Consider the following 23,501-nt stretch of genomic DNA (forward strand, 5'->3'; position numbering starts at 1 on the left):
CTGCCACCACCAAGGGAGGAGAGGTGAACCATTAGAAACCATCCCAGGGGTTTGTCAAAACAAGAAGTGAGGGCGGAGTGCAGGAATCCAGCCCCCTAACAATCCTTTGAGGAGGAGGCCTATAAATAAGTCAGACAAGGAAAACTGGCATATCTGTCAGGGTGAGTGATGTGTCACCTACAGCCATCTGTGGGAGAACGGGGCTGGGGAGAGGGACAAATGGTGGGAAGAGGTACGCTGGAGGCTGTGCAAGGATGAGAAGGAATAAAGTCCAGGGCTGAGTAGGGACCAGGTTCCTATAGCACAGACATGGTTCTCCAGAGGCTGCTCGCCAAGGCCTCAGAGCCGCCTGTGGCCCGCAGAGAAGCGGCTGTGACAACAGCCAACTACTACCTGGGCCGACCGCAGGCTTTCGGGGCCGGAGGGCAAAGAGCTGGGAGTCCGCAAATACCTCCGGCCTGGGCGACGTCACGGCTGCGAAGGGGCAGGGCCCTGGTCCCAAACCCCGAACGAGGCTGGCTCTCCCTCTTGCCGGGCAGAGCCCCTCGGAGAGGCGAGGGAACCCGGGCACAGGCGCGGTGCAGCCGCCGAAGAGCTATGGAAAAACTTCGCCGGCGCACAGCCCCCTGCGGGACTCGGCGGAGCCAAGGGCAAAGAGCTGGAACAACACCGGTCCCGGAGGAACAGGCGCGCTGGGAGCGGAGGTGGGACGCGGAGGCGCCTGGCTCACTAGATCCCCCTAAAAACACTTTTGGAAACTGCGCCGAAGAAGCGGCCCCTTCTCCCCGGGCCCGGGGGCTAGCCCTGCCCACCCCCGCACCAGGGAGCCCGCAGAGGACCCGGAGGGGACAGCGGCTTCTCTTCCGTGGCCCAGCGAGCGAGGACGCAGGTAACCCGACCTCCCCGGCCAGGGCCGAGAGGGCGGATACTCCCGGGGCGGGAGCCGGCGCCTGGGCTGCGGGCGAAGTTCCGCGCTCTGGCAACTTCCTTGGCCCGGGGACGGCGGGCCGGGCCAGGTGCGCGTCGCCGGAGCCCCGCGAGCCCGAGCCCCTCGGCCGCCGCTTACCTGGCCCCCGGAGGCGGGCGGGGTGCGCATCCCCCGTCCGGCGGCGAGTCGGTGCGCTGCAGAGGGGCAAGGAGCGGGCGGGCGCTGGTCGGCGGGGCGGGCGAGAACGCGGCGGGCAGCGCGAGGAGCGCAGGGACGATCCCCGCCGCTCCGTGGCCGCTCGCTCGCTTTCGGCTCCAGTTGAAGGCGCCGGCCCCGCCCCCACCCGCGCCCGTTGCCGGGAGACCCGCGTGGGCCGAAGGGCTCTTTGTATCAAAGCTGCCGTGACATCACGAGGCGCCCGGGCCCGGGGATCGTAGGGGCGGGGCCTCGGGCCGGGGGCGGGGCCGGAGGAGGAAGCCGGGTCTGGGAACCCGAGCCGCGGGGGGCGGGGCCCAGGTAACCCCGCCCCCTAAGGTAGGGGCAGGTGGCAGCCGCGGCGCGGACCAATGGCCGCGCGGGCTCGGGCGGGCCCAAGCTCCCCACCGGGGAGGGCGCCTGTGGAGGTGGGGCTCGCCCGGGCCCGCCCGAGCCCGCGTCGCAAGGTTACTGCCGCCCAGGTTTGCGCGGCCCGGACCCTGGGATTCCAGGAGACCGATTCTGTAAGTTCACACGCCTGCCTGGCGGGCGCCGTCGCTGCCGCTGCCCTGCCCAGGCCACTCTCACTGTTTGCGGTCACCGTCCTGTGAGATTCCCGGCTAGCGCTTCCGCGCTCACATTTGCGGACCCGAAGGAAGCCCTGCCAAACTCCCCCTCGCGCACTACCACCACCGTCAGCCCGCGACTGGTGACTCCCAAATTGAGTCTCATCCCGAATCGCACTCACAACTTTCCGGATCTTCGTTGTAAAGTCAAAAGTTGTCTTTATAACCAGCCCAGGAATAAAGAACCAAACGGCAACACGAACTAAGAACAAAAAAGGAAGTATCCCCGTATTAAATCCTAGTAAATACAATTTAAGTAAAAAATGTGCCCCCCTCGTAACTCCTCACTATGCTCTGGATTAAAGAAAGCAAAAATGTAAAGCAGCAAATATTGCAAAAGTTTCTCTTCAATTCGATGTTACTTGTGCAACTGGGGGTAGGGAGTGGGGGATTTATCTTCCTAATTGTCCCAGGCTAACATGAAGGCCCTTTTGCCTTCCCTGAGTCCTCACTGACCAACACGGTGGCACTGTCGGCAGCTGGGTGCTTTGGTCCAGCTCCAGCATCAACACACACACACACACACACACACACACACACACACACAGAGCTTTTCAGCTTTCCTGCCCCCTTCTCTCTGGCTTTTTGCTCTCAACTTCCTTCTCACCAATATCTCTCCTGCAAATAAATTGCCAGCTGCCTCTCTGTCTACCAGGGGCCTGTCTCTGAGGCAAAGCACCCCACCGAGGCTCCCCAGACCTACAAGGGACTCTCCAAAAGGGACAGCATTAGCTAGAGGAGGGCCTCCTGGCAAGGGCTTTGTGTGAGGGGAGGCTGGAGCAGTGGGGGTGAGGTGGAAACTGGACCACCGCTGGCCCTCTCCTCCTCCTCGCTTATGCCTGGCAGTTCAGAGATCTCTATGCGGGAGCTCCAGACTGTTTCTCACCCTTGTTTGTGTCCACCCCGACAGTCCCTAACACGCAGAAGGACTGCGGTGTATCATAAAGAACCCTGGCTTTGGAATCACACAGACCTGGGTTTGAATCCTGTTTGCCAGCTGTGAGTCCTAGGACCAGTTATACAATCTTTCTGAGACTCAGTGTCCTCATTTATAAAATGGGAGTGGTACAATCTGCCTCATGAGTTGTTGGGCACCCTGGCAGAGGGTCCACTTAATTTTAGGCGCTCATCAAAGGTGTGGTGCATGGAGAAGCCCACGCACCCTAAACTTTTCTGGGTCCTAGCTCTCGTCCAGCAAAGGTCAGTGAAGAAAAGCAGACCTTGTCAAGTACCCCGCCCCTGTCCTCCTTAGGGGTCGCCTGATTGACATTTCCAAGAGCTCTGTGGAGGGAGCAGTGCCAGTGGTCCCTCTTGATTTTTTCCCCACAGGTGATGGGGTAGGGAGAGCATCTCCAAGTATCTGTCCGGAAAAGCAGTGTGACAGAGAGGAGGGTCACCAGATGCTGGCATTGAGCGCTTGGGAGTCTGAGGCCTGCCTGGGTCTACACCTTACCACGGGGCAGTCATTTAATGTTTCTGAGCCCCAGTTGCCACCACTGTAGAATGGAAACACAACCTCTCCTCTTTCAGTTGTGAGGTTTGAATGGAGAAAATAATAGTTCGATGCCTCCCGTGCTATAGGCATTCGACAAATGGTGGCTTCTAGTTATTCCCAGCAGCACGAATAAGCCCCAGTCTGACTCAATGATTCGGCACATGAGCTCCAGAGCCAGAACCGAGGGTCCTATCTTGGCTTTCCCACCTTATACAGGGACAGCGGGAAGAGCCTAAGCAAGCTTAATTCCCAGTGTCTCAGTTTCCTCGCCTGCAAATTGGAGATAATAGCAGCATGTATTTCAGGATTATTGTGAGGATTGAAATAATCAGGACCCACATAATACTCAGAACAGGCCTGGCACATAACAGGTGCTCCATAAACAGCAGCCATTTTCAATTACCATATGACTAGAGACCGGGAAAAAGTGATGTGAGGCTTAGAAGCTGAAGCAGCTTGAGGGATGATTTAGAACCCTGACTTTTGGGAGAGGCCCTGACAACTTCCACAGGGTTCGGGGAAGCAGTGATGATTTGGGGGCTGGGGAGGAAGGCTGGCTGTCTTCTGAAATGGGATGTGGAAACTGCGGGCTCCAGCCCAGGCTAGGGCTCCCAGAGGACTCAGTGTTCTCCGTTCAAATGGGGGCTGGGAGAGAATTATTAGGGAAATATAGTCCTGCCCCCCTGAGCACAGCCCCACCTCTAGGGCTGGGGGCAAAGAGGGTCTTGAGTTAGCTACCCTGGTTCCTTAGCATAGCTGTGTTGAAGATGTTATAGAGTCAAAGCACTTTAAGCTAGGAAGGCTCTCGGGATAAATATCTAACATACTCTTCTCCCACTTTATGGATGGGAAGGTGGAGGCTCAGAGAAGGGTGGGAATTTGTCCAAAGCCACACAATGAGGTATCAGATCAGCAGGGACTAAAACTTCCCATGCAGAGCCCTCACCTCCTGCTCCTGATCTGGCTGGGATGCTTTACTGAGATGGTAGGGCCAGCAGGGGTTGGGGAGTGATGGAGAGTGATGGCAAGTGATGGGCAGTTAACTCCTACGCAGAGCTCACCAGGCTCTGTGAGTCTCCTAAGTGGTCTGACTTGCTATTTCAGAAGAACAATCTCATTAAAAACAGAAACCCTCTCCCAGGGAACATATCCGACAATGATTTGCAGAGGGCAGGTCACTCTGATTAATTCTTTTTATGTCGTGGCACTGCTTCTGCCATTGTTGATATGACACGACTTGCATGAGGTTGAATGCCGACGCCAGAGAGAAGCGGACAGAATGTTGACAAGCGGGAGTTACTGGCCTCCAGAAACTGATGGGGGTGGAAAACACGTGTTCACTTGGGTGGGCCAGGTGAAGGGAGAGAATACACTAAGTCCTGTCTGTACCACAGCTATCGGCCTACCTTTGTCTACTTCTGCTGTCACCAGGCAGGAGTTAGCGCATCATCAGATGGTGTAGAGAGGCAACGTTTTGTACATGCTTGGGGCCATATGGAGGGACCGGCTGAATATATATGGCATAATTATAACAAGAAAAGAGCTCTCCGAACATTACCCAGTGTTGACATTAGCCAAGCAAATGATGCCAACCAACACCAGCCAAAGGAACAAACAAGGAAACAGCTACACAAACAATACCACTGGTCCGGAACCAGTGGTTCTCAAGCTTGGTTCCTCGGAACCTGTGGGTTTTTCTGGAGATTCTGCCAAGGAGCTGGGGGGGCCGGGGGGGGGAGGGGCTCCAGGTGAGCAACAAGAATAGCTCCACGTCCATCTGCTTTACAAATAGACTTCCACATGAGATTTCATGTGAACAAAGAGTTCCGTGGTTTTACATTTGTTTCAAATCACTAGTCTGATATAACCGTTCATTTCCCAAACAGGGGAACAAGCCTCAGAGGCAGAAGATAGCTTCTCTCCTCACCATTTCAGTCATTAGCAGAGCCAGGATTAGAGCTGGATCTCATGACTCTCTGTGTAGTGCTAAGACGGACATCTGTCACCAACCACAACTGTCAACATCGGTCAAACCTGGTCATACATGCTGGACATTACTTCTGCCCAAACATCTCCACCGGCTACTTGGTGTGGAAAAGCCCTCTGGGTAGCCAGCTCAGACTCCACCACAAACACCTGTCTTCTCTCCCCTCCTCTTTATTTTTTTAATGTTTATTTTTAATTTTTATTTATTTTTGAGAGACAGAGTCCAGCGGGGGAGGGGCAGAGGGAGGGAGACACAGAATCGGAAGCAGACTCCAGGCTCTGAGCTGTCAGCACAGAGCCCGACGTGGGGCTCGAACCCATGACCCATGAGGTCATGACCTGAGCTGAAGTCAGACACTTAACCAACTGAGCCACCCAGGGGCACCATTCCTCTCCTCTTTATTTTTTTTTTTTATTTTTTATTTTTATTTATTTATTTTTTAACGTTTATTTATTTTTGAGACAGAGAGAGACAGAGCATGAACGGGGGAGGGTCAGAGAGAGGGAGACACAGAATCTGAAACAGGCTCCAGGCTCTGAGCTGTCAGCACAGAGCCCGACTCGGGGCTCGAACTCACGGACCGTGAGATCATGACCTGAGCCAAAGTCGGCCACTTAACCGACTGAGCCACCCAGGCACCCCATTCCTCTCCTCTTTAGACGGCCCTTGAAATGGTCAGAAACCATCAGCCCCAACCGGTAAGTCTCAGCTCGTCATTCCAGAGGACAAATTCAACCTTTGATGACGTAAGCAGTGGCTTTGGAAAGAGAAGCAGGTACCAAGGAAGCAGGCAGAACCCTGGGATTGCAGAAGTCTCTTAACCCCAAAGGAAAGTTGTTCCCCATCTCCCATTTAGAAACAACAGGAGGGACCCGTGACTCTGAGAGCCCTTTCACTCTGGCAGGGGTTTGGCCAGGGGGCCTGCACTGCATCTGGGAAGTGGAGGACATCTGGGACCACTCCTTCCTCTGGAAAGATATGGTTTGGATGGCACGTTGCTAAGGTCCCTTCCCATTCTACGACCCTGGGCTAGCCCGGGAGCAGATCTTGGACCCAGGCTCACGCCTTGGATACGGGAGTCCCTTTCCACTGGAAAACAGCTCAGTGCTGGTGACTGTCCAGGATTCCCGCAGTGCTCTGCCCCAGGCCTGTTTTTCCTCACAATGTCCTGTTGGACGCTATGCAAACAGGGCGGGACGGGGTCTTACCGACTCGCCCCAGCTCAGTGTTCAGAGAGGCCAAGCTCTATTTTTGTCAACCTGGGCACATGTGAACAATGGGTTTTCTTACTCATGCAAACCCTATAGGAGGGGCAGATGGTGAGAAAACCCGGGTTTCCTCTGACTCATTTGACCATCGAAGAGGAGGAGATGGCAGGGGAGGAGGAAGTCAGACAAGGTCTTCTTTGACTTGGATTGGGCGAGCTCAAGGGGTAGAAACGTCTCCTTCCTTCACTCTTGGTAACAGTCAGGTGGTTGCAAACCCATCAGAGCACAAACAGTTCTCCCTTCCTACAAATGCCTTCCCCGCCGTCCCCACCTCCTCCCAGCCCAGGCAGCAGTGTCTCTGACTGCTAGAAGTCGGTAGTAAGGCAGTGGTTCCCAAATGGCACGCTAGACTCACTTGGGGAACTTAAACATCAAATGCCCGGGTCACAACTGCATCCACATTTTTAGGGTAGGAGCCAGGTGTTAGCAGTTTTTAAAGATCCCAGGTGTTTCCAATGCAAGAAAGTTCAGGAACGACTTTGCTAAAGGCCTGTGGACTACAGTGGGGGCCAGGGCTGTCATAGGTGAAGGCATCATCTGTTCATTCGTTCATTCGTTCATTCATTCATTCATAAATATTCATTGAAGATCTCCTCTGGGCCAGACCCTGTTCCGGGTATTAGAGTACAGCTGTGATCACTAAAGTCTCTTCTCGTGGAGCTTCCATTCTACTGGGGAAGTCAGACAGTGAACAAATAAATGAATAAATGATATACTGACACATGCTATGAAGAAAACCAAAGCAGGGTAAGAGATCAGACACCTTGGGGATAGGGGTCCAATTTCATCCTGGACTTAGGCATCAGATTTTCTTTCAGGAAAGGGTAGCCGCACCCCTGCTCAGTGTCCCAGACTTCCTCCTGCTCTCTGGCTAAAAGAGCTTTCACTTGACAGTCCCTGAGGTCCCGCCTCCTGCCTCTCACAGGGCCTCCTGCCTGGCTCTTCCCCTTAAGCAATTCCTTCAGGGCAGGGCCCGGCATCCTCTGTACCAGTGCCCCTGACTCCTCCAACTCCGTGCCAGCAACAATGCCGGACAGAGGGTCTGTGCAAGGCAAGGGGTCCATCAGGCATCATTTATGAGCAATCCGCAGAGGGATTTTAGGCTTATGGGGTGTGTGAGAGCTCCTGTGAACACTGAAGAGAACCCCAAATTCAGGGTCAGAAGACCTGGCTTTGAGACCTGGCTCTGCCCCTTCCTGGCAAAGAGCAAATCATTTCACTTGTCAGGCCTCAGTTTCCTCTTCAGTCAAATGGGAAGAGTATGACCGATTTGGTAAGACTGGGATCTGCATTAAAAAAGAAAATGTCAGACAACAACAACCAACCAAGCAAAGAAGTACCACAACATGAAAACTACTCATATAAATGTTTGAGAAATTAAGGTGTGATCATGGTTCTCTAATATATAAATTTCATTAAAAACGAATGTAGGGGTGCCTGGGTAGGCTCAGTCGGTGGAGCGTCCAACTCTTGATTTTGGCTCAGGTCATGATCTCATGGTTCGTGAGTTCGAGCCCTGCACCAGGCTCCGTGCTGACAGCATGGAGTCTGCTTGGGATTCTCTCTCTCCCTCTCTGTCTGCTCCTCCCCTGCTAATGCTTTCTGTCTCTCTCTCTCTCTCTCTCTCTCTCTCAAAATAACTAAATAAAACTTAAATTTTTTTTTTTTTAAACTGATGCAAAAACTTGGGGATAAAAAGAAAATGTCAAAGACTTTTGGAAAGTGCTTTGCAAATATGAGGACTTTTTAGAAATTCTCATCATCTAGGCCTGTATAGACATGAAATCACAGTGCAAGATGAGATCCAGGAAACAGGCCTAGAGAGAAGAAAGGACTTACCTACGATCACAAAGCTTGTTAATGGCAGAGGATCCACACTGACCCCAGAAGGAGGAGGTCATTGGGAGGAGACTGGGGATGATAGTGCAGTATCTTGCTTTCTGTGTCTACTCGGCAAACTCCTATTCATCCTTCAAAACCCCACTCAGGTGTGACCTGCCAAGTGAAGCCTTCTGTCTCCTCCAGTGAGAATAAACTAGTCCTTGGCTTCGTGATCTCCGTGCCTTGAATGCAAGCTCCACTACTGTGAGGAACACACTGTGTTGTAAGATTGGCCTCCTATCAGACTCCCTGCCACACTGTAATTCCTGAGAACAGGGCCCATGTCCCTAGTGTCTTTGGACTCCAGCTGGTTAACAAGTCTGGCACGCAGGAGACACTTGAGGAGTATCTGAGGCCCTGAAGGGGACTGAGGATCACTGACACATAAACAATGGACAGCTGAAGGCCCGATTAGTCATGAATTAGCAGGACTATTCTCTGAAGTTCCTGAGATGGGCATTTAAAAGGAGAGAAACAAGGAAACAAGCAAGGCCTTTATCAAAATCCAATTGTCCTCTTCCCAGAATGCATCAGATCCGGCTCTGAAGAGACACCCCTCTGCCTAATGCAAGCCCTGAAAGCAAAGAGAGATTATTTCCCTGTAGCTTTATTATTAGAACAGCTACCAATTATGGAAGGTCTACTGTGGACCCGTCACTTCACTTCTTCTCATTTACTTTAACCCAACCACCCGTGGACAGATGTTACCGCACCCATATTACAGATGAGGAAACCCGAGCTCCGGAGGGTTAGACAGCACCAAGACGGCAGCGCTAAAATTTGCACTCAGATCTGCTGGCCCATGTCCAGGCCTTCCTGCTGCCTCTCTTATTGCATAACCAGCTTATTCACAGCAACTGGAATTGTCCAGAAAGAGGCAGACGCTAATTACTAGGGATGACAAAAGTCTGTGAGCAAGTAAGGGCCTCCCACGTCCCCTCCATCGTCCTTGCGGAGGTGTGCGTGTCCAGCTCGGAATGATTTTGATCGGTCACACCAGGCCCCTGGACTGACCAACATGCACCCCTGCAATACCCGCTGGGGAGTGTCCTGCCCCTGAGGGTGGGCCGCAGCCACCTGCCCCGCTGACTGTATTAGGGTGCAGGGCCAGGCACCCCCCTGCTGTTGACTTGGCCACTGCTTCCTGCCCCAGTTCCAAACCCAGGGAGAGACGTCCTGACGTTTCCCTGGGTGCCACCAGATGACAGGAGCAGGATGGATGACACGGAGGGAAGAAGAACTTGTTGCTTCCAAAAATGTGTTCTGCGGCGCCCTCCTCCCACTCTGACAGCAAGAAAGGGCTCTGTGGTCATATCAGCCGGTGAAATTCCTCACCCCTCCTTGGAGATGTCACAGGGCGTGTTGGCAGGAGACAAACCCGTCTGGCTCTGTTGTAACTCAGGGTTTCCTAAGCCTCTCCAGCTTCGACCCTTGTCGTTTACCGTCTAACAACACAGGCACTCAGTATCGTAAGGAATACAATTGGGGAGACGACCTACCAGGCTCCCAGCGCACACACACACACTCAGGCAGGTGCATAAACGCACAATAACTAGATGTTACTATCTTCATTTTATTCATAGCAAACGCCTACGCAGCACTTACTATGCACCAGGCTCTGTTCCGGTGCTTCACATGCTATCAGCTCCCTCGATCCTCACAACAAACCTAGGAGGTGAGCATTATCCCCATTTTACAGATGGGGAACCCGAGGCTCAACGAGATTACTCAGGGACATAAAGCTCGTAAGTGGAGAGCCAGAATTCAAACCCAGGCAGCCGGCTGGGTTGGCCCAACCATGACTCTAGGAAGGAAGGGAGGTTCAGGTCTGTAAAATAACTTCCCCAAAGCAACCACGGTGGAACCAAAGCCATCCACTCATTCAACTAGTTTATTCTTTTACTCCAACCACATTTGCTGAGCAGAAACTGCAGGCCAGGCACCGTGCCGACCACCTGGGGATAGAAGAACGAGATGGAGAGAGCCGCCCGTACAGGCCCCTCTGACCGCAGAGAGCTGGGGTTCTCCACTGAGATGGACACCTAGGGCCGTGCGCTACTGTGGGTGCTAATGACTTCCGGTCATTAGCACATGTGCACGCATGTGCGTGCTGGCGGGTGAGCTCACCAGAGGGGCCCTTCACTTGAGATGCTGGGATCCAGATGCCGCCTCGGCTCTCCCGACAGCCCATACACGGTGGGTCAGGGGGTGCACGGTCCCACACCCAGCTCTTCTCACTGCCAGCCCAGGCTCCTTCCTCGGCCCTTGGCTTGGCACTGGGACCGCATTCCCTGCTGGGTCATCCCGCATGTCCTGATGGCAGCCTGCCCACCGTCTGCCCTCAGCTGCTGTCCAGCAGGGTGTGGCCCACGAGGCCCTCTGAGCCCCCTCGCCACGGTCACTGCCCCACCTCACACGCTCCCTGCTTCCCTGTTCCCAGCCTGTAATCAAGCCCAACACAAGGGACCCTTCGGGGCGCTGGTATTCACCTCAGGAATGTAGCCCGCTCCTGGGAGGAGAACTTTTAGACAAGGATGGAAGTGGGGGAAGACAACTGTACATCTTTTTTCAGGTCGGGAAGACGTACACAGAAGGGCTTGTAATTCCACTCTGAAAGCAAACACAGTCCCCTCCAATCATCTCCTAAATTATCTTGGAATGAAAACCACCCAAAACCCACACAAAAAGCAAGCCGTCCCATAAACGACAGAAGCAGGGGCTGTGGGTTCCGCGCTATGAGAAGGCAGGGAGCCGGCAGCCCAGGCCTGGGGTGGTTCCCGGAGGGCCCAAGGCCAAGGGCTCCCTTAGACCTGCCGAGGAGGGGCCAGACCGCCCCTGAATAAACAGGCCGCCAGCGCTCCTGGAGCTGGTCTCAGGCACGCATACCTCTGTGGCTCCCCTTTCAGGGCTGGGCTCCGCAGAGGGAAACCAAAGGCGCCTGGCCCCAGGACACTGAGCCAGTGTTCCTCCCACTTAGAGGAAAACCGCACCCCTGCAAAGCTCTGTGGCCGCAGTCCGGGTAGGCTGAAGGAGCCGCTGTGTTCAGGTAGACACTGGAGAAGGCTGAGCCCGGAGGAGGCCAGCGGAGGGGAGGCAGGGGGCTACTCCCAGGGTGCCCTCAAAAAGAAAACCTTTCTTCCAGGCCAGACCCCCACCCCCCCCCGCCCCGCTGCCCCCACTAGACCACAAGGCCACATTCATGGGAGCGAAGCGCTCTGGTGCCTGGCCAGCCAGGGTTCAAGCCCCAGCTCGGCTCCTTAGGCCCCTAGCTTGCCGACGGTGTTTGTCACTATTTTCAGGAGCCACGTGGACACTGATTCAGCAAACGCTGAACCATTGGTCCTAGGGGTTAAGTTCCCGAAAGCCTCTTTAAAAAAAAAAATTTTTTTTTTAGTGTTTATTTATTTTTGACACAGAGTGACAGACAGAGCGAGAGCAGGGGAGGGGCAGAGAAAGGGAGGGAGACACAGATGGGAAGCAGGCTCCAGGCTCTGAGCTGTCAGCACAGAGCCTGATGCTGGGTTCTAACACACGAACTGTGAGATCCGTGACCTGAGCCAAAGTCGGATGCTTAACCGACTGAGCCACCCAGGAGCGCCCTCCCTGCCGGGAGCCTCTGATTATAACACTTCTGTCAACCACTCCATACACCCGCTTGTTTGGTGCATGTTTATTTAAAGGCATGTTAGTTAATATATGTTGTTGACTAATGAGCTCATGGAGGGCGGCAGAAAAAGGCACATTGCAGCTTTCTTGCCCTGAGGAATGATAGCCAGCATCTCACCACATTTGGGGGTCATTTTACTTATTTATTTATTTTCATTTATTTATTTTTGAGACAGAGCACACGTGGGGAGGGGCAGAGAGAGAAGGAGACAGAATCCAAAGCAGGCTCCAGGCTCTGAGCTGTCAGCACAGAGCCCGACGTGGGGCTCGAACTCACAAACTGTGAGATCATGACCCGAGCCGAAGTCGGACGCTTAACCGACTGAGCCACCCAGGCGCCCCTGGGGGTCATTTTAAATGGCCAAATCACCAACAAAAAAATCCCCAAATACAAAACACAGCGCTAAAAAGACTGCCCAACAGGAAGCTGGTTTACAGTCTGAGAAGGCCGAGTAATGTCCTCCTCGACCTCAGCCGGGCTGACCCCAATTTTTAGCACTCAGAGCACGTGTGCGAATGGTCACAAAAACACCGCCATATTGAGTTGGGGATTACATACTTTAGCCAGTAGGCAACTTTGCAAATACAGAATGTGCGAACGATGAGGGTCAACTGTGTCCGCGCTCTAGGGTTACCGAGGGGGTGATAAATGAAATCCCGCATGAGGAACACTTAGCACAGCGATAGCTCAATACACACGTTTACTGTTACCACTTCTACGACAGGCGAAACATACCCCATCTCCACACCTTTGCTGTTCCCTCAGCCTGGAATGTCTTTCCTTGCACTTTTCCCATCTAGTGAAGCCCGGGGCCCAGGGGTTTCGAGTTCACCTCAGGGCTGGTTGAACCACATCCTTGCTGCGAGCTGGCTGGGGGCCCTCAGGCCAAGCTGGTTATCCTTTCTCCCCACCCCCCCCATCTCCAAGGCTCCCCCTGCTCACTTGCAGCTGATGACTGTACTTAATAGAAGCACCCGGAAGGGGGGCGCCTGGGTGGCGCAGTCGGTTAAGCGTCCGACTTCAGCCAGGTCACGATCTCGCGGTCCGTGAGTTCGAGCCCCGCGTCAGGCTCTGGGCCGATGGCTCAGAGCCTGGAGCCTGTTTCCGATTCTGTGTCTCCCTCTCTCTCTGCCCCTCCCCCGTTCATGCTCTGTCTCTCTCTGTCCCAAAAATAAATAAAAAAAAAAAACGTTGAAAAAAAAGAAGCACCCAGAAGAGAGGGGCCTTCTGTCTCTTCCACCTGGTCTGCACACTCCATGTAGGTACCTCAGCGGCCTTCCTTCCGCCCTGATGCATGGCTCACAGATGGCTTCTATTCAGTCGGGGACCCTGCTCCTCACAGGGTCTTTGCTCCCGCCACTTTCTGCGTCATCAATGGCTCCTTCTCGACCAGTTCAGCTCCTTTCCGGATGATGCCCTGGCCTTGAAAACCCCTCCCTAAACACCACAGGGTGGAAAGGAATGTGCTAGAGCCACACGGATCTTCATCTTCCCTGAACTCTCATGCAGCCCTGAGCCCAGCGGTCTCCCCTTGAAATAGTTTCCTAGCTCAGCTCCTAGGATGCCCACCCTCCTGGCTCCCTCAAGCTCCCTCCAAGCTCCCCAGTCGTGACTGTTTTTGTTGCTGGCACTGGCGTCCTTCCTCAGCCCTGAATGTTGCACCCACTGTGCTTCAGCCCTCCCTCCTTCTTGTTGCCCCGAGGTGGGAAGGGGGTGGGAGATCTCATCTAACTTGTGGCTTTTTTTTTTTTTAATTTTTTATTTATTTTTGAGACAGAGACAGAGCATGAACGGGGGGAGGGTCAGAGAGAGAGGGAGACACAGAATCTAAGCAGGCTCCAGGCTCCGAGCTGTCAGCGCAGAGCCCGATGTGGGGCTTGAACTCACGAGCCGCGAGATCATGACCTGAGCCGAAGTCAGACGCTTAACTGACTGAGCCACCCAGGCGCCCCTAACTTGTGGCTTTAAATCCCATCAAATGCTGATGACCCCCCAAAGTCCATGTCCAGCCTGCCTCTTCCCTGGCCTCTAAACCACTGTATCCAATTGCCTGTGAAGGAGGTTTGCTGGGAGTGTCTTAGGGACCAGGCCTGCGAGGGTGTGAGAGAAGCAGGAGGGGACAGAGGGAGAGAGGGACCGGGATGCCATGCGATGAGGCCTCAGTCAATCCCCAGTTCGCTCTGAAGCCAGAATGGCCCTTGAAAGAGGCAAGATGGCAAAACCCTTGTGTCCCCACGTGGTCCAGTCATGGGATGCGGGCTGCCTCCGGGAAAGGGGTGTAATCTTGGGCCAGGCGGCCCCCCGGCCCCGGGGGCCGGGCAGCTGCAGCTGGCACCTGGGCAGAAGGGAGAATGAGGTCTGGACGCACCCCACGGTGTGTGCTCGTCTTCAGTGGAACCTCCCAGTAGCATCTCCAGTCACGTGTCCGCCACGGGACTGCTGAGTTTCCCTCCAGACCCGCTGCCTTCCTCAGTCGCCCTCCCTTAAACCCCTCCCCGCCCGGCTCAGCGAATGGCACCCACAGTCACCCAGGAGCTCCGGCGGGAGCCTCAGGCTAGTCCTTGACGATTCTCTCCCCCCTCACCTCCCGCGAGCACCCCATCACTCTGCTTCCCTCTGCTTTGTTTTCTTCAGGGCACTTCCTAACGTTCTCCCCTTGGGACAGAAGTTCTTTAGGGGAGAGGACCTTGTCTTTCTGCCGGCAGCTGGAGCCCTGGTCCCCCACGCGTAACCGTGGAATGCGTGCGCGGCTGAGCCTCATCAGTAAACCGGGGTTCGTGCGGGGGGGGTGGGCCTGAGGCCTGGAGGTGGAGAGCGGCGGGCATGTTGGTGGTAATCTCAGCTAGCAGTCCCGATGGCCAGCTTCCTGCCCTTGCCTGACCCCCGCCCCCTCCCAGGGCACGATCAGCTGCTCGCTCACCAGGTTCCCAGGCGCCCGGTACACCTGGAACATTCCACACGTGGCACCGCACGGGGTCCTACGTGTATCTGCCTCCCCTGAGGGCCGAGCGCCTCCGGGACGGACCGCATCATACCTCCGCTCCCCCTGTCCCTGGCCCAGCGTGGGGGGAGCCGAGGTCTGGGGAACTGACCTCAGGTAAACAAATTCTTTTCCATGACTTGACCTTTGAGGGCTTCCGGCAAGGCGCCTCCCCACCTGGCGGGGCTACTTCCTTTGGTCACAAGCCCCGGCCCAGCCTGCGGGGCCCGCCGCCAGCTTTGGCACTGGGTGAGGGGCGCGTCGGCTGGGCAGCAACGGTGGTGACTTTCATCATCACACCTGGCGCCGAGAGGCCAGCCAGCGGCCTCTGGCAACACCAGACTGTCGCCCAGCGTCTCCAGCCTGGCTCAGCAGCTCCTGTCAGAGTGTGCTCGGGGCAGAGGGCATGGCCATCTCTCCCCTCTCTGACCTTGAGTCTGGGCTCCACCACTCACCAGCTGGGGGGCCTGGGGCAGCCTGTTGAACGGCCAAGCCTCCGTCCCTTTAGCTGTAAAGTGGGGATAATAACAGTGTCTCTCTCACGAGAGGTTGTCTCGTTGGGGGGCTCGAACGCGGTAAGGTCTCTCATGTGCCTGGTTCCCGTGGCCTCCATACGTGTAAACTGTCGTTTTACTCTGGCAGAATATGACAACCCTGGACACTTTTGCAAAACTCCCATCTCCCACAGATATGCTTTCAACACATTTGCTTCCACTTCCAACAAGGGCTAATAGGGACATGAGAAACTTCTGTATTTAAAAACCATGAAATCGATTTAAAAAATAAAAACCTCCGTAGAAAACGCCATGTGGCCCACTGTCTCCTGTATAGTGATCTTCCCCACAAACTCCTGTCAGGGTCACGGATGAGTCCTCATTAGTTCGCTTGCCTCTCTGAGCCTCAGTGTTCACATCTGTGAAATGGAGACACAAGTTGTCTACGCACAAGAGTGCTAGGAGGACCACTCAAGAACAGGGTCCCGGCACCTCGCAGTGACACAGGGTAGGTGTGAGCCTATAGAAGTGTAAGCCCCCCTTCAACCCCACCCCCGTCCACCTGCCGTGTAACTGCTCCCCTCCACTGGATTATAAGAGCTACGTATCACCCGTTCCCCCTTCTGCCAGTCCTGTCTGGAAACATAAGGTTAAGTTTATACCCTCACTGTGGCATGCTGGGTCCCATACTTGGGTCCTCCTGCTTCTCTACTCGTCTTCTTTTTTTTTTTTTTTTTTTTAATTTTTTTTTTTCAACGTTTATTTATTTTTGGGACAGAGAGAGACAGAGCATGAACGGGGGAGGGGCAGAGAGAGAGAGGGAGACACAGAATGGGAAACAGGCTCCAGGCTCCGAGCCATCAGCCCAGAGCCTGACGCGGGGCTCGAACTCACGGACCGTGAGATCGTGACCTGGCTGAAGTCGGACGTTTAACCGACTGCGCCACCCAGGCGCCCCTCTACTCGTCTTCTGAAGTCTGACCTTTGTCTTTACAAAGGTTTGAGTGCATCTTGTGCCTCTCACTGGGAGCTCCTGAAGGCCTCCAGGGTAGCAAGCAACAGAGCATTTTGCCCTTCCAGGAACAAGTGAGTCAAGTGGGTAGACCAGAGGGCCAGGCAAGAGCTGGTGTCCATGGCCCTGAGGGCTGGGTGTGTGCAGTGGGAGTCAACCACGCAGGTGCATAAGGACATCGGGAGGGCTTTCCAAGTCCGGGAGGCTGACTGCTCTTGGACTCTGATGCCCCGGGGAGGTCATAGCCAGTTTGGTAGTAGTGGTAGTGTGACCTCTGAGAAGGTCACAGGTCACATGAGCCTGCAAGGGCATTTCTGCCTGTGTCAGCCACGTGGTATGGTTGAAAGAGCTTTACGGCCATCGGGTGAGGTTTGAATCCCAGCTCCGCCACTTACTACACACGTCGGCTCAGGTAAAACCACTTCCCGCCTGGTCTCCATTGTCTCCCCTCAGAGTTGTCCAGAGGCCCGGCAATGTATGGTTAGCTTTTCGTCGGACCTGCTGGTTGTCCTTCATGTCACTATGCCGGACTGCTTCACAGACGGACATCCAGACATTAGAATAATGAGGATTCTTCTTGGCTTTTTTGTTTGTTTGTTTGTTTTGTTTTTTAAATTTCTTTTTTAACGTTTATTTATTTTTGAGACAGAGAGAGACAGAGCATGAATGGGGGAGGGTCAGAGAGAGAGGGAGACACAGAATCTGAAACGGGCTCCGGGCTCTGAGCGGTCAGCACAGAGCCCGACGCGGGGCTCGAACTCACGGACCGCGAGATCATGACCTGAGCCGAAGTCAGACGCTTAACCGACGGAGCCACCCAGGCGCCCGTTTTTTTTTTTTTTTAACACCTCAAGAGAGGTCTTTCCCTATATCCCAAGTCAACATCAGTCCCTCCTTTTTCTTTCTCCTAGATAGTGCCTAGCTCTTTCAGACCACCATTATTCCTTCAGAATTGCCAGTTTGTGGGATTACCTGATGGCCTGGTTACCCCTCCCAGACTGGGAGCTCTAGGAGGGACCGTTTGACCCCAGACCTCAGCACAGCACCTGGCCCAATGTGAGCACCAGCTATTGAGTGAGCGAACAAACGAGGGTATCAGGTGCACAGGGTCTGCCAGCGCGGTGCTTGGGGTTACGAGCTTAACACCGCCTCCATCTAACGCTCATGACGTCCCTGAGTGGTAATAATAAAAACGAACACTTATGAGGGGCTTACTCTGTGCCAGGCACTGTTCTGGGAGCTTTACAAATATTACCTCGTTTAATCCTTCACAGACCTATCAGGTAGCCAACCCATTTGGATTATCCGTGAGGCTAATGAAGCTTCAACTTACGTGCTTGAGGGGGGCCCTGCCAGTGGGTTCACATGGCCGTTGTGTTTTGTGAAATTTGCCAAAATAAGACACATGGAGATCTTTGACCTTAAAGATGACTGCACACGTTGTAAGAGCCTCAGGCCTCCGGGATCTGTACGCACGACTCCAAGTAGGCACGACTCTTCCCATTTCACAGATGAGAAGGTTGAGTCTCAAAAAGATGAACCGGCCCAAAGACATTCGGAGCCAGGATCTGGATGCAGGCTTGCATTCCAGCTCTGTCACAGGCCTCCCAAGACCGGGGAAAGGAGGCCTGGTCGGGGGAGACAGGTGTCTGCCCAAGGGCAGCTTTGCAGCTGTGGGTTTCTGGGCAGAGTGGGGAGGGAGGATGAGAGGAGGGAGAGAGAAGCTCTGATCTGAAGGGTCCCAAGTCCAGAGTCCGGAGCCCAGAGTCCTGAGCCCCGGCTGCTTGGCATCAGAATCCCAGTTAATCTGACCATCTCTTCTTCCACCCACCCCCTTGTGACCCAAATCTATCACTGTTTGTCTTTCCAACCGCTGAAAGCACCGAGCCAGCCTGGCTCACCCCAAATAAACCTACTCTCTGTCCCCTTCCCCTTCCTGGGCCCCTCCGTCCCTGGGGCTGCCAGGGTCCAGCCCGTCTTTAATACCAGGCTAGGGCAAACACTTGCTGCACACTCTGCCCTCAAGGGCAGCCCTCCCCTTGTTGTTTTGCAAAGGGCCGGTTTCAGCTGCCTGGCATTCAGTTACCTTCATTAGAATGGGCCCCGAGAGCTGCTGGCCGGGCTCTGACCGCTCAGGGCAGATTCTATCCCGGCAGGGATCAAAGAACAGAAAAGGCCGGTAATGCGGCTGCCTTTCCCCAGGCCACTGAGGGGGGGAGGGGGGGTGGCAGCAGGAAGGGGGCGCCTGGTGCCTGCCAGGCCCTCCCTGGCTGGATGGCCTCTCTCCCTTCTTCAGTCCTCAGAGCCACGAGCAAAGAGAGGTAGAACAGAGCCCATTGTGAGGGTGCACGTCAGCCCAAGCTGGGAAAACCTTCCAATTCCATTACAGCCGCTCCAAGAACCTCCAGAAAGAGAAAGAGCTGGGGGGTGGGGTGGGGCGGGGAGTCCTGGGAGAAACACAGCTTCCGGACAGACAGCCGGGGCCAGCCGGTTGAAGGACACCTGGCCTTCACTCTCTTCCACAGACCAGGAAGTGACCTGCTTTAGCACCAGGACCCGGAGAGCTAATGTCCGACAACATTCTCTTAGACCAAACTGCAGAGATTTTAAGTGTAATTTCTTCCAGGAAATGAAAATAAGCTTTTTGTTTCCTTTTCATTCAAATAAAGGCACGCTGGCATGACAAAAATGGAGCTTTCTAGCTTGAGGGTGGCAGTGTCCCCAGCAGCTTTTGTCCCCTCTGAGGGACTTTCGGGGCAAAGGGAAGCTGGGCTGCTGTGGCCCTTCATGGCCATCTGGTTTCTTGCCCTCTTGGCTAACAGAAATGGGGATTTATCCTAACCCCAGAGTGCGTGAATGGCCCCATGAGTGACTGGGGGGGTGGGGTGGGGGGTGGGGAGGGTCTTTCCGGCCAATCCTCAGTCCACTGGCCAAGCTGCAGGTGGCTGGCCGCAGGCATGGGAAAGCTGTGGTCACCCAGGCAGGGACTGTGAGGGGCGAGGGTAACAAACCCCAACCAACCTTGCTACCTAGGGGCTGCGTGATCCGGGGAAAGTCTCTCGACCTCCCTAAACATAATTCTCTCAGCCTGTAAAATGGGCATAATAATAGCACACATTTGTACAGACCTTAGCGGGTGCTAGTTACTAACCCGAGTGCTTCATTAATCGTCGCAACGCCCAGGAGGGAGACATCACCGTCCTTGTCCTTCAGGTGCAGCGATGGGCAGAGGGCACACAATCAGAAGTGGCAGAGGTGGGATTCCATCCCAGGCTGCCGGGGTCTGGGTGAGTGTACTTGTCCATGACAGGGCACCACCTTCGTCCCCTTCACTGGGGACCCACTGTGGTTTAACTACGCCAGACAAACCAGGCTTTTCCAGAAAGCCGATCTGTTAGGGGCCAGGATTACTCGAATGGCGAATTCGGACGCAGGAGAGGAGAGAAGCCCAGAGCACGGGTCTGGGGCTTTGGGACTCTGGGGACAGTCCACAGCTGTGATTCCAGGACCCTGATCAGGCGAGCTTGCCAAGGGTGCAGATCCCTGGGTCCACCCCAGCTGCGGAGTTGGTCAGCGGGGCCCGGGAATCTGCGTTTCCCAGAGAAACACTGGCTGAGCGTGAGGACTCTCAGCACCACCCTCACCGGTTCCTGGATCCTGGCGACAGCAGTCACAGGAGCCGGGGGCGGGGAAGCGGGGGACAGCCTGGTGCTGACTCACCCTTGGAAAAGCCCTCGACCCTGTGTGGCCTCAGTCTCCTGATCTGTAAGACGGAAGTGTTGCACCAGTCTCCATGGGCTCTGCGCTCTGACACTGGAATTCTGAGCCTGGGTCAGTGGTGGGGGGTAGGCTGGGGGGCTGGCTGAGAAGATCCGCTCACCCACACACCCTGCTCCTCTGCTCTCTGTAACCAGGCAGCGGAGCTGATGTTTTCCTTTGATTCTGGGCTCCCAGAGGAAGGGATAAAAATAAAACAACCATGACAATAACAGCTCTCTGTCATGAGGGGGCCCACGCAGCGGTGTGGAGAGTGCCACCCAGCGTAGCCAACTTCGGCCTCTCGAGGGGCCCAGGAAGGCTGGGGATCCCCATAGCGACAGAACAGGTGTCCTACAGCCACCAAACACGGGGACAACAATTGAGCCTGCGTGTCTGGCATCGAGTGGAGAGGTCCGGCCCCCGGGTGGGGGGTGGGTTCAGGGTGTCCCATGCCTGGGCCAGCTGAGAACCTGGGCATCCTGGGTCCATGTCACTTGATGCTGAGTCCCCTGCAACCCCAGTGAACTGTGACGTAGAGCCCGTCACACGCCAGGCAGAGCTGGGCACTCCGTCACCTCCTTACCTACTCAGTCCGCTCACGGGCCTGAGCAGGGAGTGCTGTTGTGGCCAGTTTACAGATCGGGGAACCAAGGCCCAGAGAGGCTGAAGGCTCAGAGTAAGGCAGCACAGCGGACTAGTGGCAGGGCTGGGGCTCACACCCAGCAGGCCGGATCCCTGGCTCTCGGTTAAACTGAGCTGCCTCCCAGCGGGTGTTGATTACAGAATGGAATGGAGCTGGGCTGGTTACAATGTGTTAATGCCTCCCGGCTTTGGTGGATTAAGCTTTACTGGCTTCAGGGACGGTTTGTTGGGATCCTGGGCCAGCGGCCAGGGGCTGAGGCGGCCTACCGCCTACCGATCAGACCCCAGCTGAGGTTTGGGTGTGAGGACCAAGGCTGACATGTAGGTTTAGGAAGGGGAATTTTCCAGGAGCCGGTGTGGAGGGGGCCACTCTAAGAGCCCAGACACCGATGGGCTGTTGGTGTCAGGAAACTAAGTCCTGGGTCGGGCTTTGCAACCCACCAGCTCTGGGACCTTGGGACAGGACCTTGTTCTCCTTGTGCCTCCCTGGGGCGGTTTCTAGGCCCAAAGGCTTCCCTGCGCATCCCAAGCAGACACGCCTGACGCTATCTGACGTCCATCCATCCATGCGCTGGCCAGCAGCCACCCTAACCTTCCGCCTTCCTCTCACCAAGCCTTGCTCACAAACACAAGCAAGAAAATAGCCTATTGGCCCGGTAGCAAGGCGGAGAGCAGTGATTCCCAAACCTCTCTGCAGTTAAAATCACCAGAGGAGCTTTTCAAACTCCCCCTGTCAAGGCCAAACTTCAGACCAAGGAAATCTGGATGCAGGCATCAGTGTTTTTTAAAGTTTCCCAGGCGAGTCCAGCCTCCGTCAGGGCCCGGTGACCTGCAAGAGTGTGGCTCAGACTCTACGGAGCATGTGAGTGAGTCACGGGGGATCTTGCTGGAATGTCGATCCTGGTTCAGGAGGTCTTTCGGCCCCAGATTCTGTAGTTGTAACAGGCCCCCGGGAGACATCTGTGGACCACACCATCTAGAGCGCTAACAGCAGGTCCTGTAGCACGTTCCCGAGGGGAAGAAAGGCCAAGTCCTGTCACCCTCTTTGGGGTCCTGAGGATATTAAAGGACCTGAGGTCCTTAGCATATTAAACTCTGAGGAGTCCTGCCCCCATTTATTTGTGTTTGACCATTTGGCTTACAGCAGTGCTTGGCCCGCTGGCGGTAGTCCTTATCTTTAGGTGCACTTTTAGGGACCTGCTGCGGGGTCTGCAGGGAGGATGGAACTATGGACAGTGGGATGATCTGAGCCAAAGGCCAGGCTCAAGCTCATGTGGGGGTGGGGGGAGGGCTTTTCTGTCTCACCTGTGCACCTACTCCTCTGTGGCAAATGGCTTTAAGGTAATTATCAGATTGGTGGGTGGGGGTGTGGGTAGTGGGGGCTGTGAACTTGGTGGGAGATCTGTATGAGATGGGGGGCAGTGGGTAGGGTCCACAGGAGGTGGAGGTCCATGGATGATGGGGTCTAGGGATGGGGGGCGTGTCCATGGGCAGTGGGAGTCTGGAGGGGGGTATGTGGGTAGGGGGACCATGGGTTAGGAGGCTGTGTGTAGGGGCTCTTGGGTGAGGGGCTGGGGTGGGGAGCTGGGGGCCTAGCATGTGACCCGGCCAGTTTTCACAGCAGTGTTGTTCTTTGCTAGTTATGTGTGATAACTCCTGCGAAGTGATAAAAAAAACATACACACAATTTTGTTTCTGTGAAAAAAATAGTCCCAGGGAGAAAGCCACCTGCCACTGCCAGTCATTGCAGGCAAGAGAAAATGAAGAGTTCCAAGAAATTAATGGTTCTTTGCCAGAAAATAGAAGGGGAGTAGTAATATTTATAGCCACCAACGTTTCCAGTGCTCTGTTTCGCTGTTAGGCTCCAACACATCCTGATGAATGCCAAGGGCTTCTACTTTATCTCCTTGAATCCTCACAATGAGCCTGAGGAGGGCGCCAGGATCGTGCCCATCTCACAGACAAGGAAACTGAGGTTCTGAGAGGTATATGACTTGCCCAAAGTCTCACCTGGACTTGGAGGAGGGTAGGACTGGAGAGGTGACCCAGAGGAAGGGTGCAGGAGATACAGAGGTGTCAGATAGGACACAGGAAGTCAACAATCTGTTGTAACAATCAGACAATCATGATGAAGGATAGGATCAGGACTGTCACGTTCAGCTGTACAGGTTGTGCACTGTACAACTTCCAGATTGCCATTCCCGTGGACTATAATGAGAATAGTTCTCCTTGAAGTTGTGTAGCACAATGACCCCAGCTAGTAGACAGAGGGCCAGACTCACACATGACTGTGTATGTGGCCACAAGCTTTTTCATCTCTGGGTGCTAGTTGCCGACCAAACCCTACACTGTTATCACACGGCCACACTCTGCTTCCTCTGGGGAAGAAGTGGCAGCTACCTCACAAGGATGCTTCACATTTCATACGACACCCTGGGAAACCCACAGAACCAGTTACATTTCTGTAACAAAGATGATGGGTTCCAAGAGCAAAGAAATTTGTCAAACTGCCTACACCTCCCTGCTGGGGGTCTCAGAGGCACACAGGAGCATTTTAAAGGCTTCCA

At 54.8% G+C, this 23,501-nt stretch overlaps 2 protein-coding genes across 3 annotated transcripts in view; one reads left to right on the forward strand and one right to left on the reverse strand.

Annotated features, from left to right (window-relative positions):
- The window catches only part of RAB11FIP4 (RAB11 family interacting protein 4), a 127,009-nt gene that overhangs the window by 38,526 nt on the left and 64,982 nt on the right, over nucleotides 1–23,501 (reverse strand). Inside the window, exon 1 of one of the 2 annotated variants that reach the window (XM_058705416.1) lies at nucleotides 1,067–1,297. The exons of the other annotated variant lie outside the window; for it this stretch is intronic. Within the exon in view, the coding sequence (XP_058561399.1) occupies nucleotides 1,067–1,096 (30 nt within the window). The 5' untranslated portion in view covers nucleotides 1,097–1,297. Of the gene's footprint in view, nucleotides 1–1,066; nucleotides 1,298–23,501 lie in introns of those variants that run through there. 2 annotated transcript variants of the gene reach the window in all.
- On the forward strand, nucleotides 168–2,398 carry LOC131498303 (uncharacterized). Its single transcript, XM_058705419.1, has 2 exons — nucleotides 168–889; nucleotides 1,701–2,398. The coding sequence occupies exons 1-2, from the start codon at nucleotides 310–312 to the stop codon at nucleotides 1,745–1,747; spliced, it is 627 nt and encodes a 208-aa protein (XP_058561402.1). The 5' UTR covers nucleotides 168–309; the 3' UTR covers nucleotides 1,748–2,398.

Source organism: Neofelis nebulosa, chromosome 16 (assembly GCF_028018385.1).
Source record: "Neofelis nebulosa isolate mNeoNeb1 chromosome 16, mNeoNeb1.pri, whole genome shotgun sequence".
In the NCBI taxonomy this organism is placed as follows: Eukaryota; Metazoa; Chordata; class Mammalia; order Carnivora; family Felidae; genus Neofelis; species Neofelis nebulosa.

Excerpts from the sequence above, each read along its gene's own strand:
- LOC131498303 (XM_058705419.1), top strand. The coding sequence starts at position 310 with ATGGTTCTCCAGAGGCTGCTCGCCAAGGCCTCAGAGCCGCCTGTGGCC. Across the intron at positions 890-1,700 it reads CCCAGCGAGCGAGGACGCAG|GCCACTCTCACTGTTTGCGG; the intron begins GTAACCCGACCT and ends TGCCCTGCCCAG.